Genomic DNA, 13,179 nt, shown 5'->3' with positions numbered 1-13,179 from the left:
GTTCCAACTTGACATCGTGATTCTTCATAGTGATGCAGCCCTTTATTATATTATACACAACTTCGTCATTTCAGCATGCTCACAACACTTGACATACGAGTCACATTAGTAACTGTCTGCACTACAATGACAAGTACTCACCGATGTACACATCAACTTCCATACATATCTTTCAGATGGAAGGCTCCCCGAGCTTGAGTCCGTCTACTTTCCCTACGTGGAAGGCCACACGGCCTTCAACTTTCTCAGCACCTTTTTTCGGCTGCGGATAGTACCTGTACATACTGTCAATAAATTACTTAGTAACAATAACGTGTTAAAATCTCACCAGGCTATGTCTTTGATGAGGCCCTCGTCCCCTTGGTAGTTGTAATAGCTTGCTTCACCTTTCCACGGGCAGTGAGTGTGAGTGTCGCTCTGCGAAAAACGTTCCCGCCCAACAAGCGCATGGTCAGGGAAGTACCAGCTACGTCAAGATAAAGGGTCAATATCAGCTCAATGGGAGTTATGATGAAATAGCGGCCTCAGGCCATACGAGATTTTCTACGGCAATGAACACAGAGTGACATACTTTCCTTCGACATGTTCGCAATCCGATGTCATAGCTTGAGCGAGGACCTTGCCTCGCAGATAGACGGCGATTTGCTGATCGGCGGACATGGCGAAGCTGCTTTATGTCTCAATAAGGAGTTACGTAGAAGTACGAAAATTGTTGAAAAGATACTGTTGGCAGTTGGGGCTGTCAGAGTTTAGAAAAGAAAGGGGAAGTCATGACCGAGTTTCGTCACTGTTCTTATTACATATGCGGCACCACTCACAGAAGAACAGCCAGTGGTGACTAACCTTCGGGCCTCCACCACCGCCAGCCGGCCGCCGCCGCCGTGCCACCACCACCACCATCATAAATAATATCACCACAGATTTGCGGAAATGCCACGTCAGGATTATCTGGCACACTCCGTTTTGATTCATGATCTGTTGTTAAATGACATGCAGTAGTGATCATCATCTCTTTCCGGCAGTTCATATTATTGGCTTTGTCATTATCAAGTCACGAGCATACAATTTGTATCCAGCACGATCTCTAAAAAACTGATTCATTGTGCGAGATGCCTGCAAAACACGATATCAACGTACGCAACCATACAAGCATTGGTGGACGGAACTAATGCTGACTGTTTAATTTGTAGAAAGTAGGGGTGGAGAGTTCAGACTTCCCTATATTGTGAGTCTCCTACTCTATGACGTGCTTATCAATGTATTAACACTAATTCCTCAGATGCGAAACCTGTAAGTTGTTGATTTGTGTTGCTTGCCGGGAGAATATTGGCTGACAGGTAACAGGTCTTGGTCCCAACCCTTATGTTCGAATGGTTAGCTCGTCTTATCTGTATGTACCTATAGCGCAAAAGCTTACATCCTCATTTAGAACAAACAAGAATTTGGACACGAATGTAAAGTCTGCAACCGTCCCTTTACTGTATTCCGATGGAATCCTGGAGAAGGTCGAATGAAGAAGACGGAAATTTGTACGACCTGTGCCAAGATAAAGGGTGTATGTCAGACATGTCTTTTGGACTTGTGAGTATTGTCCTAAGATTTACGATTCAATTATAGTAGACATATTGCTGAATTTGTCATCGCGTAGAGAGTTCGGATTACCGACTCAGGTTCGAGATGCTGCTTTGGCAAGAAAGGCTCAAGCTCCTTCGTCAGATATCAACAAGCGTGCGTATATTCGCATTACACCAGCAATCCCCAGCTGATTCGCCGCATAACTATTTAGAATATTATATCCAAAATCTTGAAGCTCAAATGGCCGAGTCCCCAGATGGCCTTGCTTATGATTCTGAGGTGGCAAATCGCGCAGGCCGAGAAATGCTCAAGAATCTCGCTCGAACAGATCCTTACTACAAGCGGAATAGGCCCCACATTTGTAGTTTCTTTGTCAAAGGAGAATGTAAACGAGGAGCCGAGTGCCCATTCCGGTCAGTCGACCCCAGAGTACTGTACATCACCGGATTCTTTTAGGCTAACGGTTATTTGCAGACACGAAATGCCAAAGGAAAACGAGACCCAGAAACCTAGCCAGCAGAGCCTTGTGGATAGATATTACGGCAGGAACGATCCTGTGGCCAAAAAGATTTTGAGTCAGAATGCGGAGAGTAAGGGCTTAAAAGCGCCAGAGGACAAGTCAATTGTACGCATGTCTTGCTGCGGTTATAATGGCCTCTCAATTGCTGATACCGGTTCAGACGACCCTGCTGTTTTTAGGATTACCTCAATGCAACGACTCTCACGTTAGGGCGTCTCTGGTTGGTGCTTGTCCTTTCGTCAAGCCATCGGACGTGAAATCCATCTCCATCGTTGAAGCTAGTCGTATGTCTTGCCTATCTGACGTCTTATCTGTCTTGCTGACCGGTTTACCTAGATTGTGCATTTGTCAACTTTAACCAACGTTCTATGGCGGAACGAGCGGCAGATGCGCTTGCGGCCCAAGGAGGCATTGAAGTGGAGGGAAAGAAGGCGAAAATTGTTTGGGGAAGGGCACGACCGCAGAAGAAGGCAGCTGCTGCCGTGGAAGGATCAGCAGCTCCCGCTTGAGCATGATTTCAGCTGTTACAGCCGTTAGGGGGAGAGGGTTGTCAGGTGCATACACATACAGTTTATTTATTATGTAGAAATATGTAATCAAAAGGAAAAACATGTGATCAAAATTTGAGGTAACAATTGAAGGAACATTTCGAGTAGACTCATTCGCCGTCTTAAGCGCCCAAACTCTTCCAGTCAATACCTCCACCGGCCCCATACCTCTCTTCAAGCCACCCGTTAGCTTTCTTAAAATGACCATTTCCGAAAAATCCTCGACTGGCAGAAAGAGGGCTTGGATGTGCGGATTTAAGCAACAAGTGCTTGTTCTGAATGGATCCATCAATTCAGCAAAACAGTTTGCAAGCATTAAACGCGATCACTTACCGTATCGATGCCAGCACACATCTTTGCTGCATGGGCTCCCCATGCCATGAAGACGACTCCATTTCCACCGACATTTGATTCAGAAGCAGGTGCCAAGCGGTTTGTGACGACCTTGAGTACAGCTGCTGTAAACTGATCCCATCCTGCTTTTGCGTGAGAGCCAGCCTGTGATATATAACAACCACAGTCAGACGCGTTTAAGAAGAGTACATAATCATATATCATTCACCTCGTGTGCACGAACAGTAAGGGAAGTGTTGAGCAGTAATACGCCATGTTTCGCCCATTCAGTCAGATCGCTACATTGTGAGACAGTCAGCTTCAAAAGCATTACGAGCTTTCAGACACACCCATGTTTCGGCTGAACAAATCCAGGGACCTCTTGGGCCATCTCTTGGTACATATTTCTTAAAGAAGGAGGGATCCTTACGCCTTTTCGAACTGAAAAGGCGAGACCATGGGCTTGTCCATCATCCTGTAATGGGCAAGGTTCAGTAAATGGCTGGGTTATCAAACGTTGGCTGCTCACGTGATAAGGGTCTTGGCCTACAGGCGAGACAGATCAAATCAGCTTTCTGGGTAACCTTGGTGGATCAAACATACCAATGATGACTACGCGAACGTCCTTCAATGGACAAAACCTAGACCAGGAGTAAATGTCCCCAGCTAAGGTTAATGTTAGAATGTTCAGACGCCTAAACGCAAAATCAATCAACGCTACCTACCAGGAGGGAAAACTTTTTTGTTTTGTTGTTCAGCAGTGATAAATTCCTTCAGCTATATCGAGTAGTTGATAAGCTGGAATTCAGGTAACCAGATAACCTACCTTGACAAAGTAAGGCTTTGTGAACTCCTCTTGAAGCGCCAAGAACCAGTCTTCTCCCATGGATGACATTTCAAGTTCCAGCAAGGAGAGAAGCGATGGGCGTCCGGCGATTCGTTCACGAAACTGGGCGATAGAAGTCGCGCGTAGAGGTTTAAAGGAGAGAGTGTTGCTAGCAGACTCTGTCACTTTGGCCATCTTGCCCGTTGGTGTCGCGTCTACACTTGTTGCTCAATGATCTGTTTTTGGCTGGGTTACATGTGCAATACACCCACTCGTAGAGGCCTCGTCAAGTTTTCTTTTTTTGGCTAGCCCAGAGGCGGGCGTAGCGCTGCCCTTATCAGCATTTGGTGACACGTTCTCAATGTTCTCTTTAGACTGATTCGATGGGCTTGCCGCAAGGTCTCTAGCTGCAGTGCTGACAGGTTTCTGGGACGCGGCTGACGCGGTTGCTGCAGTTGGCTTGATGAAGTAGGAAGAGATTGAGCGCGCTTTTGGGGACATTGCAGGTATAGTGTTCTTCACTGTACGAGCTGAGAATGTACTGCTATACTACTTCGTATGGACTACTGCTCTTCGACACGGAGAGGGTCGCGGAAGCAAAGTAGCGAACGCGACGCGTTTGGAATATTATTTATATGAGATCCGCTGCGGACATGGGAAAGGGGGGAGGCCGCAGGCACGTTCTGGCTAAACTCTGTCGGCTATCTGTGGGCTTCTCCCGTCGTCATCGCTTGATCAATTGTCCCCGGATCGTCTTTTCATATCGCTTCCCTATATGTACTCTTCCCCTCATCTCCATCTCAGATCCCCGCCCACAAACACTCTACACAATGTCCCCGTCACCAACAGAGAACGCCCCAACCAACCTCGAAGAACTCGAGGAGCTGTTGAAGAACGACAACAAGGTCAAAGTAGCAGGCACGTATCTCTATTTATGCCATCACTGACAATTCTTATACTCATTTATAATGTACAGGCGTGGATGTTGAAGGTGTGCTCAGAGGCAAGATCATGAGCAAGGCAAAGCTGCTTTCATCGGTCAAGTCTGAAGGCTTCAACTTTTGTAGCGTTATCTTTGGATGGGATAGTGAGTCCACAGGTTTGTCATATAAACACTTACTGATACCAGTTTAGTCCATGACCAGGCTTACAACAAGGAACTCCTTGTCGCCAACTGGGATAATGGATATCGTGATTTGTTCGCTGTTATCGACCTTTCTACCTTTCGCCGATTGAAATGGGAAAAGGATATTCCTTTTTTCTTGTGCCGATTTGTCATTCCGGAAACGGGAGAAGTCCTCCCTGTTGACCCCAGAAGCCTGATTGCAAAGGTCACGGACAAGGGGGAAGCTATGGGGTACAAGTGCATGAGTGGTGCCGAATTCGAAGTGAGTTGGAATCCGGTATGGAGAGTGATATCTGATTTGTCGGGATCTCAGTACTTTCAGTTCGCCGAAACTACCAAATCATTGGCAGACAAGAATTTCAGGAATCTAAACCCTCTTACCCCTGGCAGTGAGTGACAGCGTCTCACCGATACAAAGGTTGAAAGCTAATTGTTTGCAGTGCACGGTTATTCTATCTTACGGCCTACACTTAATATGGACTATTTCCACGATCTGTATGACATGGCCGTTAACTTTGGAATCGAGGTCGAAGGACATCGTAAGGCTATATGATAACATGGGAAGAACTTTAGCTGACTAGCCACTATTTGCAGACACGGAAACCGGCCCCGGAGTGTTTGAAACCGCACTCGGATACACTGATGCTTCCAGAATGGCCGATAATGCCTGCTTATTCAAGCTTGTCGCCAAGAGCATCGGTATGAAATACGGTATCTCTCCTACTTTCATGGCTAAACCTTGGGGAGATGTGAGTAAAGCCTTTTATGTGCGACCTGCCAAAAAGCAACGCTGACGACTCTTTGTAGCTTCCTGGATGCTCTGGGTGAGCTATACTGCCTAAAATTACATACTGGATTTATCTGACATTCCTTAGCCACATTCACGTTTCACTGCAAGACAAGAACGGCAAAAACATCTTTGCAGTCTCTGATGAGGAGGCGGCCAATGGTGGCAGAAAGGACGCTGCTTTCGAGGACCTCAAGTATCTATCACAAGAAGGAGAGTGGTTCCTGGCCGGCTTGCTTGAAGGCATGCCTGACGGTGGGTGATTTTTGTATTGTCAAGTATCATATTGTTAGCTGATGGCGTCGTTAGTGGTGCCGATGTTCTGCCCTACCATCAACTCCTACAAACGGTTACAAGGGGGACAGGTCAGCAATTTGATTGTAAAAAGTGGATAAAACTAACGTTACATAGGCTATGTGGGCTCCTGACACAGCGACATACGGCTATGACTCTCGAGCAGCCTCTGTACGATTACTCACGGCCCCAGGCGTGCCGGGTTATGCTACCCGATTTGAAGTTCGAGTACCCGGTGCCGACGTAAGTACCTCTGTAACAGAAAAAAAACAAGACTTTCTCACATCTCGATGAAACACTACAGATGAACCCTTACTTTGCCATGTCAGCCATCTTCGCTCTCGGTCTTCGTGGTATTGAGCAAAAACGAGTTTTGCCTTACGGCCCCATCGGCTCTTCCGGCGTCTCTCGCGATACTGTGAAGCACCTTCCTACATCGTTGGACAGTGCAACGGAGGCATTTATGAAAAAGGATAGTTTAGCGAGAGAGGTTTTTGGTAACTTTTTTGTGGACCATTACGGAGGGACCAGGGAGCACGAGGTTGAGCTGCATAGAAAGGCTGTTACTGATTGGGAGGGTAAGTGAATGTTGTTTAAGAGAGCATAAATACAGAGCTGACTTGGGCCTTTTTTTTCTCTTCAGTTGCTCGTTACTTTGAGTTGGTGTAAGAATGGGTTGCTGTAGGGTTAAATTAAGGGTAAATGGCTCGTGTTTCCGGCGGTTGTGGACGAGCCGGATGAACTGGTCTTTATTACGTACATTTAAAATGCCCCTCTCTTGCCACTTCTAACCTTCATCAGCACGATACTGATGCTGTTGTCCTACTTTGCAAAAATTCCCCTTTTTTCTTGGTTCTCAACTCTGACCATGCTGTCGAAGACTATTCAGTCACAATCTTAGTAGAAGCAGACCCTTTCTGATATCGAAGGAAGCAGAAGAAAAAAAGGTCAGGAGAAGTTCTCGGGCAGTGCCGATATTAGGCTAGTTAGGTCCCGAACTTCCTGCCTTGCATTCACTACAAGCCAGAAAAGAGACGAAGCGCGGACGGAGGTTGATGCATGATGTAAAACACCGATATTTCTCCTTCTGACCCTTCGCCATACTGACAGTCCATGCATAATGAATGCCACTAACTGCTGTATATTCCAGTGGACATATGTCTCTCCTTCCACACAACCACTCATAAGTGCCGCTCCGAATCGGACCGTCGACGTTGTTGGTCCGCCCTTGCGGGACCCCAGTCCGCTCGGTGACGGTTCATTCAGGAGCAACAACAAACTCTTGTCGTCACTCGCAATTCATCAAAAAAATTCTTTCACCAACAGCTTGTTTCTACATTTATACATTACTTTATACACTTTTAGAAGTTTCTCGCAGACATACATAGAAGATAGACAAGATGGCCGGTCTTATGGGAAAATACGCTGCGTTTTTGACGAGGAGACCTGTGTTGGGAAACATGATCTCTTCAGCTGTAAGTGGAATTCGCACGATGGATAGTGCCAGGCGAAGAAAAAAAGTCGCAGAGGGATGCATCAAATATAGATAGCATCACGCTCATCAATACTATCATTCAGGTTCTTTTCGGGACTGGGGACGTTATCGCCCAGCAGCTCATTGAGAAGAAAGGAGCCGACCATGATTTGCCCCGTACAGCGTAAGTACCATACATATCAACAGTTCAGCCGTTGAAGGACCTTGACACTCGTCTCATCGTGCATTCAGTCGTATCGTTACCTGGGGTGGTATTCTCTTTGCTCCAACCGTGAATTTGTGGTTCAGGACCCTCGAGCGGATTCCCATCAGATCTCGATGGCCAGCCACCTTCGCACGAGTCGGCCTGGACCAGTTTGGTTTCGCGCCTGTCATTCTGTCTGGTACGCTTCCTTTTTTGGCTTATACTTACTGTAGGAAATAATTGACCAATGTTATAGGATTCTTTACCGCAATGACCTTCATGGAGGGCAAGGACTTTAACGCCGCCAAGGTCAAGTGGCACGAGGTAAGCTCCTAACTAACATCCGTTGCAAACAGGCTAACGAAATGACTGACCGTTATTTAGTCCTTCTTCCCCACTTTGCAGGCGAACTGGATGCTGTATGTATCTCTTTTCAGATCAAAAAAAACAGCGACTGACAAAACTTCAGTTTCATCCCCTTCCAGATACTCAACATGGTAAGGAGTTAAGTTGTACCTAACCTATTTCTTTGCTGACATCAATCCCCCCCGCTTTCTTGAACTCATTCAACTCGTCCAACAGGGCGTAAGTATAACTTCAGAAAGGTTTCCGGCGCTATTGCTGATCGTCCCTTGTTTTTTGTAGCTTGTTCCTCTTCAATACCGACTTCTTGCGGTCAACGCTGTCAATATCCCCTGGAATGCTTTCCTCTCTCTCCAAAATGCCAAGGGAAGGAAGGCCGAGGAAGACCCTGTTGCTATCTCCAAGAAGGAGTAAGGGTAGTGAATCATAGATGTTAGAATGCACCTTAAAGAACGAAGTGCTTTGTACATAATGGCGAAATGGATATGTGCATTGTAAACCACTATTGGACATTATTAAAAGTCAAGAGGATCAAGCGCGTGATTAAAATGTCTTTAGGAAAGCTATCAGCTAATGATAGAAACACATACATATGGCACAACAAGATAAAGTCTAATCGAAAGTGATTTTCTGTCCTGCACCTTCCACAATCGCAACGTTCTCTCTCTTGGCCATGGCCAAAGCTGCACCAGGTCGAGGTCTTCCGCTGCTCTCCCATTTCTTACCACGCTTGTCGCCTGAATTTTCAGTAGCGTTTTCGGTCGATTCGTCATCCACACCAGGCCCTGCTCGGTGTTTATTGTACTTTTCCTTAGTCTTCTCCTTGGGTCGAGCAACACCACTGCGCTTAGCTGCTTCTTCAGAAGCAAACTGCAATGCGTATTAGTACCGCTGACTACAGTAAGTTAGAGGAATAGCTCACTTCAAGATTTAGTCTGCGCCCATTGAAAAAGTGGTTCTTCCTGTTGCCGAGAGAGAACTTGGCGTGTCTAGCAGAAATAAAGTCAAGGAACGCAAATCTATAAGTGCGTATTAGCATTGTCCCGGCCAAAAGTATTATACCTACCCTTTACACCTTCCAGTATCCTCGAAAGCAGCTAGTCTAACTTTCTTCAAACCGCTCTTCTTGCCACCCCTGGCACCAATCTCCTCCGCACCTTCCTCGTCTACAATTTCCCTATCGGGAGCGTTGCTCTCGATGAGATCACGTAAAGCTTCCTCCGTGGCATCGAAGGGGAGGTTACCCATGTATAAAGTGGAAGTTTCTGGTCGCTTTGAAGAAGAGCCAATGTCTTGAGCCTTGGTAGAGAGGGGTTTGGGTGTACGAGCGTTGGCAGTCGGGTTATGGTCATCACCTTTTTTGATGAGAAGGCGGCGGCCTTCGAAATTGTGTTCGCTCAGTTGAACACCAAGCTCCTGAAGCTCAGGGGTAGCAAAGTCAACATAGGCGAAGCTGCAAAATATTAGTCCCGATCTGGGAAGAGAGAAAAGGTGAAAGGCCTCACCCCTTGTTCTCGGAGAACCCAGCTTTATTGCTTTTCTTCGGCAAATTGACTCTTGTGACGCTCCCCTCTCCCTTGCCTCCGAGCTCCGTTACACCCTTTTCCAAGAATTCCTTTAGTCCTTCAGGTGTAGTCTTGAAGGCCAAATTTCCAATCCACACCGAGTTTTGTCTTTTGCCTGAACCAGAGACGTCCTTTTCCCCCTCGTTACCTTCTTCTGATTGTACTTTTGATTTGGGAACCTTTTCGTAATCTCTAACCTTGGGAGCGTAGGGGACAGCGTCCCCACGCTTGGCCTTTTTTCGTGCCGCACGAAGTTCAGCTTTGGAAAGAGGTGCAGGCGCTGAGACATCGATTTCGAGCTCTTCACCTTCCACAACAACCTCTCGCTTTCGCTTCTTTGTCTCGGGAGAAGTAGGTACCCCTTCCGCAGTAGGAGCCATCTCTGCTTCTTCCGCTTGGCTTCCTTCAGGTCTGGGCTCTGGAACAACTTCGGCAAGTTTAGCGGCCTTCTTTGCAGCTTTTTTCGCGTCCCTCCTTGCCTGTTCTTCGGGAGTTCTCTCAGACTTGGGCGTACGCATCTTGGTACTTGATTTGGAGTCTTTGGACATGCTTGTGGTCTGGCGTATACTTCCCTACAAATTTGTAAACAAAGCTCTGTAATGGACTCAATTCCTCTATCACCATCCATTCATGAATGTTCATCAGAAATTCTGGGACAAAAAAATGACAAATCGGGACGTGGAATATTCCTGGAAGCGGCAAGTGGTTGCTCGTTCCTTCGCTGCGTGAATTCGAGCAACGAAATTCATAATACAGTTCCATCTACATACCTGTTCAGCAGCTGAATAAGGATAACAGGAGAGCGACAGAACACAATGGTACGCAACATATGCTGTCGCGGAGTCATGTGCGCTTACTCTTTCTAGGCGGCCAACATCTCACTTCAGCCAACATCTATGCGCGATGTCACAAAGATGGAACGTATCGGTATGTCTCGTCTCTGCTCTGCTTATACCCTACATATGGCTGACAGACCCTGTGCAGGTGTTCATTCCCACATTCACGGTCTCGGTCTTGACTCTAACCTTGAACCTCGGGCGTCATCACAAGGCATGATCGGTCAAGGAAAGGCGCGAAAAGCTGCAGGTGTGATTTTGAAGATGGTTCAAGAAGGAAGAATAGCGGGCAGGGCGATCTTGATGGCTGGTCCTCCTAGTACAGGCAAAACAGCTCTGGCTATGGGTGCGTATTAGATAATGTTGGAAAGACAGACGCTAAAGGGTGTCTAGCAATGACACAGACATTGGGGAGCGATGTCCCATTTGTGATGCTCACGGCTTCTGAGGTGTTTTCTCTCGAGGTGGGTTAACCATTGTGGGAGAGAAGATAGCTAAAATATTCGTAGATCTCGAAAACGGAGTCTTTGACTCAAGCGTTCCGAAGGGCTATTGGTGTGAGGATAAAGGAAGAGACAGAGTTGATTGAGGGTGAAGTGGTGGAGATTCAGGTGGATAGGAGCGTCACTGGTGTAAGTGGGCTACTCATATGGGTATGGCACGTCTGATCTCTTTATCGCCATTTATGTAGGCTACAAAAACCGGTCGATTGACTCTGAAGACAACCGACATGGAAACTGTGTACGACCTTGGTTCTAAAATGATCGATCAGCTGCAAAAGGAAAAGGTCTTAGCCGGCGATGTTGTTAGCATTGACAAAGCCAGCGGAAGAATTTCCAAGCTAGGAAGGAGTTTCGGGAGAGCAAAGGACTACGATGCCATGGGAGCGGATGTAAGTCAACGATGAGATAATTTGCCTGTAAACTAACAATGGGCAGACTCGATTTGTTGCTTGCCCTGACGGCGAGCTCCAAACGCGCAAGGAGGTCGTCCACACAGTTTCTCTCCACGAAATCGATGTAATCAATTCTCGAACGCAAGGCTTCCTTGCTCTCTTTGCCGGCGATACTGGCGAGATTAAGCCCGAGCTTCGGGCTCAAATTAACGGCAAAGTTGCCGAGTGGAGGGAGGAAGGCAAGGCCGAGATTGTCCCTGGCGTTTTATTCATTGATGAAGTGCATATGCTCGATATCGAGTGCTTCTCATTCCTCAACCGGGCTATGGAGAACGAGTTGGCGCCGTTGGTAGTGATGGCTTCCAACCGAGGCATCACGAGGATAAGAGGAACCAAGTATAAGAGCCCACATGGTATTCCAGCAGACTTGTTGGACAGGATGTTGATCATCTCCACAAACAGATATGAAGAAGATGAGATGCGTGAAATTGTCAAGATCAGGTGAGCTATTCTCTCTTCCGTGGACAATCAGTATCTGACGATGAGCAGAGCTGAGGAAGAAGACGTCCGACTCTCACCCGCTGCTCTTGACCTTCTCGCCACCATGGGTATCCAAACTTCCCTCCGTTATTCGCTCAATCTTATCGCGCCTTCTTCTCTTCTTGCACAGAGGAGAAAGTCACCACAAACAGACGTGGAAGATGTCAGAATGGCTTATAAATATTTCTGTGATGTCGAGAGGAGTGCGCAATATGCGAAGGAAACAAGCGGTATGATGTTTGGAGAAACTGAAGAGATTAATGGAGGGATGGAGGTTGATGCTTGATCATGTTATAAGAAGTCAATGTATACATATACATCACTCTTCAGCTCGTTACTTCTTGAATTGATAGTAGTATATACGTATCGGCGGATGTTCGTTGCTGGTGGCGTAATAAATTAAATAACTAATAAAATAAATAATTAATAGTTCTTGTTTGCTTCTGGTGTCTCATTATTCAAGTTGTCTGCCACTTCGTCCGGCCTATGCCCATCGCACCACAAAACCACCAAACACGAGCATTCCTTCGTCTCAGAACAGTGACACATCGCAGACTACAGTCCGCCATATCCTGTACTTCTCCCGCCGAGGAAAGAATAAAGAACGGCTGCTACTTATTTCTTTAGATACAACAACCTTCAGGTCGGACGAAAGATAACCGAGAAGGATCAACTTCATTCGAATTCTGCAGAACGCCAGTATCTGATTTAAAGTATTTTCGATCTTCCGTTGTCCACTTTCCGCCCGGTACTGTAGGGAGGTCTTTGTACTCTGTTGTTATACATTATCACGGAGGAATCCAAACTAAGTAACTCGACAGTTGAAAGTATTAGGCACTTACTTCCACGGAATTATAGAGTGATTTGAAGGAAGGAGTTAGAGGGCGAAACATAAGAAAGAAGGGGACCGATCTAGTCACAACTTGGAGAAAAGACTACAAAGGCAAGTCCAACCTTCCATTTGACAGAAGCAGGTGAGTTGACGGCAGCCATATACTCTTCTGCTTACTGATCAAATTGCATTGTAGACCGGAATCAATGTCAAGGCCACCAGTAGGTAGAAGGCGCGAAGAATCAGCTTCCTCATTCTACAATGGCCGAAGAAGACGTGGTCCGAACTACGGTGCTCCTCCACCAACAGCGACGCTACCTCCCAGACCTTCTTCAATTCCTCAACGACCCGACGAAAGCACGAGTAACAGTTCTATGGCAAGGGCTGCTTCACAGCATCAGCGAAGTATCCCGTCCAACAGGTCTGTTACGCCCACGAACCCTCAGCCGTTAGCTGAAGT

At 46.8% G+C, this 13,179-nt stretch overlaps 7 protein-coding genes across 7 annotated transcripts; 4 read left to right on the top strand and 3 right to left on the bottom strand.

The window, feature by feature from the left end:
• Positions 1-172: 172 nt before the first annotated feature.
• Positions 173-660, bottom strand: CNBA6710 (hypothetical protein; the record flags this gene model as incomplete). The annotated part of the gene is made up of 3 exons (XM_772456.1): positions 173-275; positions 329-466; positions 572-660. The coding sequence occupies 3 exons, from the start codon at positions 658-660 to the stop codon at positions 173-175; spliced, it is 330 nt and encodes a 109-aa protein (XP_777549.1).
• A 449-nt stretch (positions 661-1,109) lies between these two features.
• Positions 1,110-2,604, top strand: CNBA6700 (hypothetical protein; the record flags this gene model as incomplete). The annotated part of the gene is made up of 10 exons (XM_772455.1): positions 1,110-1,133; positions 1,191-1,225; positions 1,280-1,290; positions 1,345-1,373; positions 1,430-1,581; positions 1,649-1,728; positions 1,787-1,988; positions 2,050-2,200; positions 2,256-2,379; positions 2,432-2,604. The coding sequence occupies 10 exons, from the start codon at positions 1,110-1,112 to the stop codon at positions 2,602-2,604; spliced, it is 981 nt and encodes a 326-aa protein (XP_777548.1).
• Positions 2,605-2,765: 161 nt separating this feature from the next.
• On the bottom strand, positions 2,766-4,303 carry CNBA6690 (hypothetical protein; the record flags this gene model as incomplete). Its single annotated transcript, XM_772454.1, has 9 exons — positions 2,766-2,918; positions 2,977-3,141; positions 3,206-3,275; positions 3,327-3,451; positions 3,506-3,522; positions 3,580-3,642; positions 3,702-3,753; positions 3,803-4,017; positions 4,075-4,303. The coding sequence occupies 9 exons, from the start codon at positions 4,301-4,303 to the stop codon at positions 2,766-2,768; spliced, it is 1,089 nt and encodes a 362-aa protein (XP_777547.1).
• Positions 4,304-4,632: 329 nt separating this feature from the next.
• CNBA6680 (hypothetical protein) lies at positions 4,633-6,678 on the top strand (the record flags this gene model as incomplete). Its single annotated transcript, XM_772453.1, has 12 exons — positions 4,633-4,720; positions 4,779-4,889; positions 4,937-5,190; positions 5,242-5,317; positions 5,369-5,467; positions 5,523-5,677; positions 5,736-5,752; positions 5,804-5,970; positions 6,025-6,080; positions 6,127-6,252; positions 6,314-6,587; positions 6,653-6,678. The coding sequence occupies 12 exons, from the start codon at positions 4,633-4,635 to the stop codon at positions 6,676-6,678; spliced, it is 1,449 nt and encodes a 482-aa protein (XP_777546.1).
• Positions 6,679-7,409: 731 nt separating this feature from the next.
• CNBA6670 (hypothetical protein) lies at positions 7,410-8,465 on the top strand (the record flags this gene model as incomplete). Its single annotated transcript, XM_772452.1, has 8 exons — positions 7,410-7,484; positions 7,588-7,667; positions 7,736-7,887; positions 7,945-8,012; positions 8,073-8,107; positions 8,158-8,185; positions 8,271-8,273; positions 8,334-8,465. The coding sequence occupies 8 exons, from the start codon at positions 7,410-7,412 to the stop codon at positions 8,463-8,465; spliced, it is 573 nt and encodes a 190-aa protein (XP_777545.1).
• A 198-nt stretch (positions 8,466-8,663) lies between these two features.
• On the bottom strand, positions 8,664-10,164 carry CNBA6660 (hypothetical protein; the record flags this gene model as incomplete). Its single annotated transcript, XM_772451.1, has 4 exons — positions 8,664-8,921; positions 8,974-9,070; positions 9,118-9,504; positions 9,557-10,164. The coding sequence occupies 4 exons, from the start codon at positions 10,162-10,164 to the stop codon at positions 8,664-8,666; spliced, it is 1,350 nt and encodes a 449-aa protein (XP_777544.1).
• Positions 10,165-10,431: 267 nt separating this feature from the next.
• Positions 10,432-12,173, top strand: CNBA6650 (hypothetical protein; the record flags this gene model as incomplete). The annotated part of the gene is made up of 8 exons (XM_772450.1): positions 10,432-10,434; positions 10,483-10,543; positions 10,601-10,798; positions 10,846-10,916; positions 10,962-11,084; positions 11,144-11,344; positions 11,391-11,848; positions 11,897-12,173. 8 exons carry the CDS (start codon positions 10,432-10,434, stop codon positions 12,171-12,173), a joined length of 1,392 nt encoding a protein of 463 aa, XP_777543.1.
• Between the last annotated feature and the right edge of the window lie 1,006 nt (positions 12,174-13,179).

This window comes from Cryptococcus neoformans, chromosome 1 (assembly GCF_000149385.1).
Source record: "Cryptococcus neoformans var. neoformans B-3501A chromosome 1, whole genome shotgun sequence".
In the NCBI taxonomy this organism is placed as follows: Eukaryota; Fungi; Basidiomycota; class Tremellomycetes; order Tremellales; family Cryptococcaceae; genus Cryptococcus; species Cryptococcus deneoformans.
This window is presented reverse-complemented; position numbering and strand designations above follow the sequence as displayed.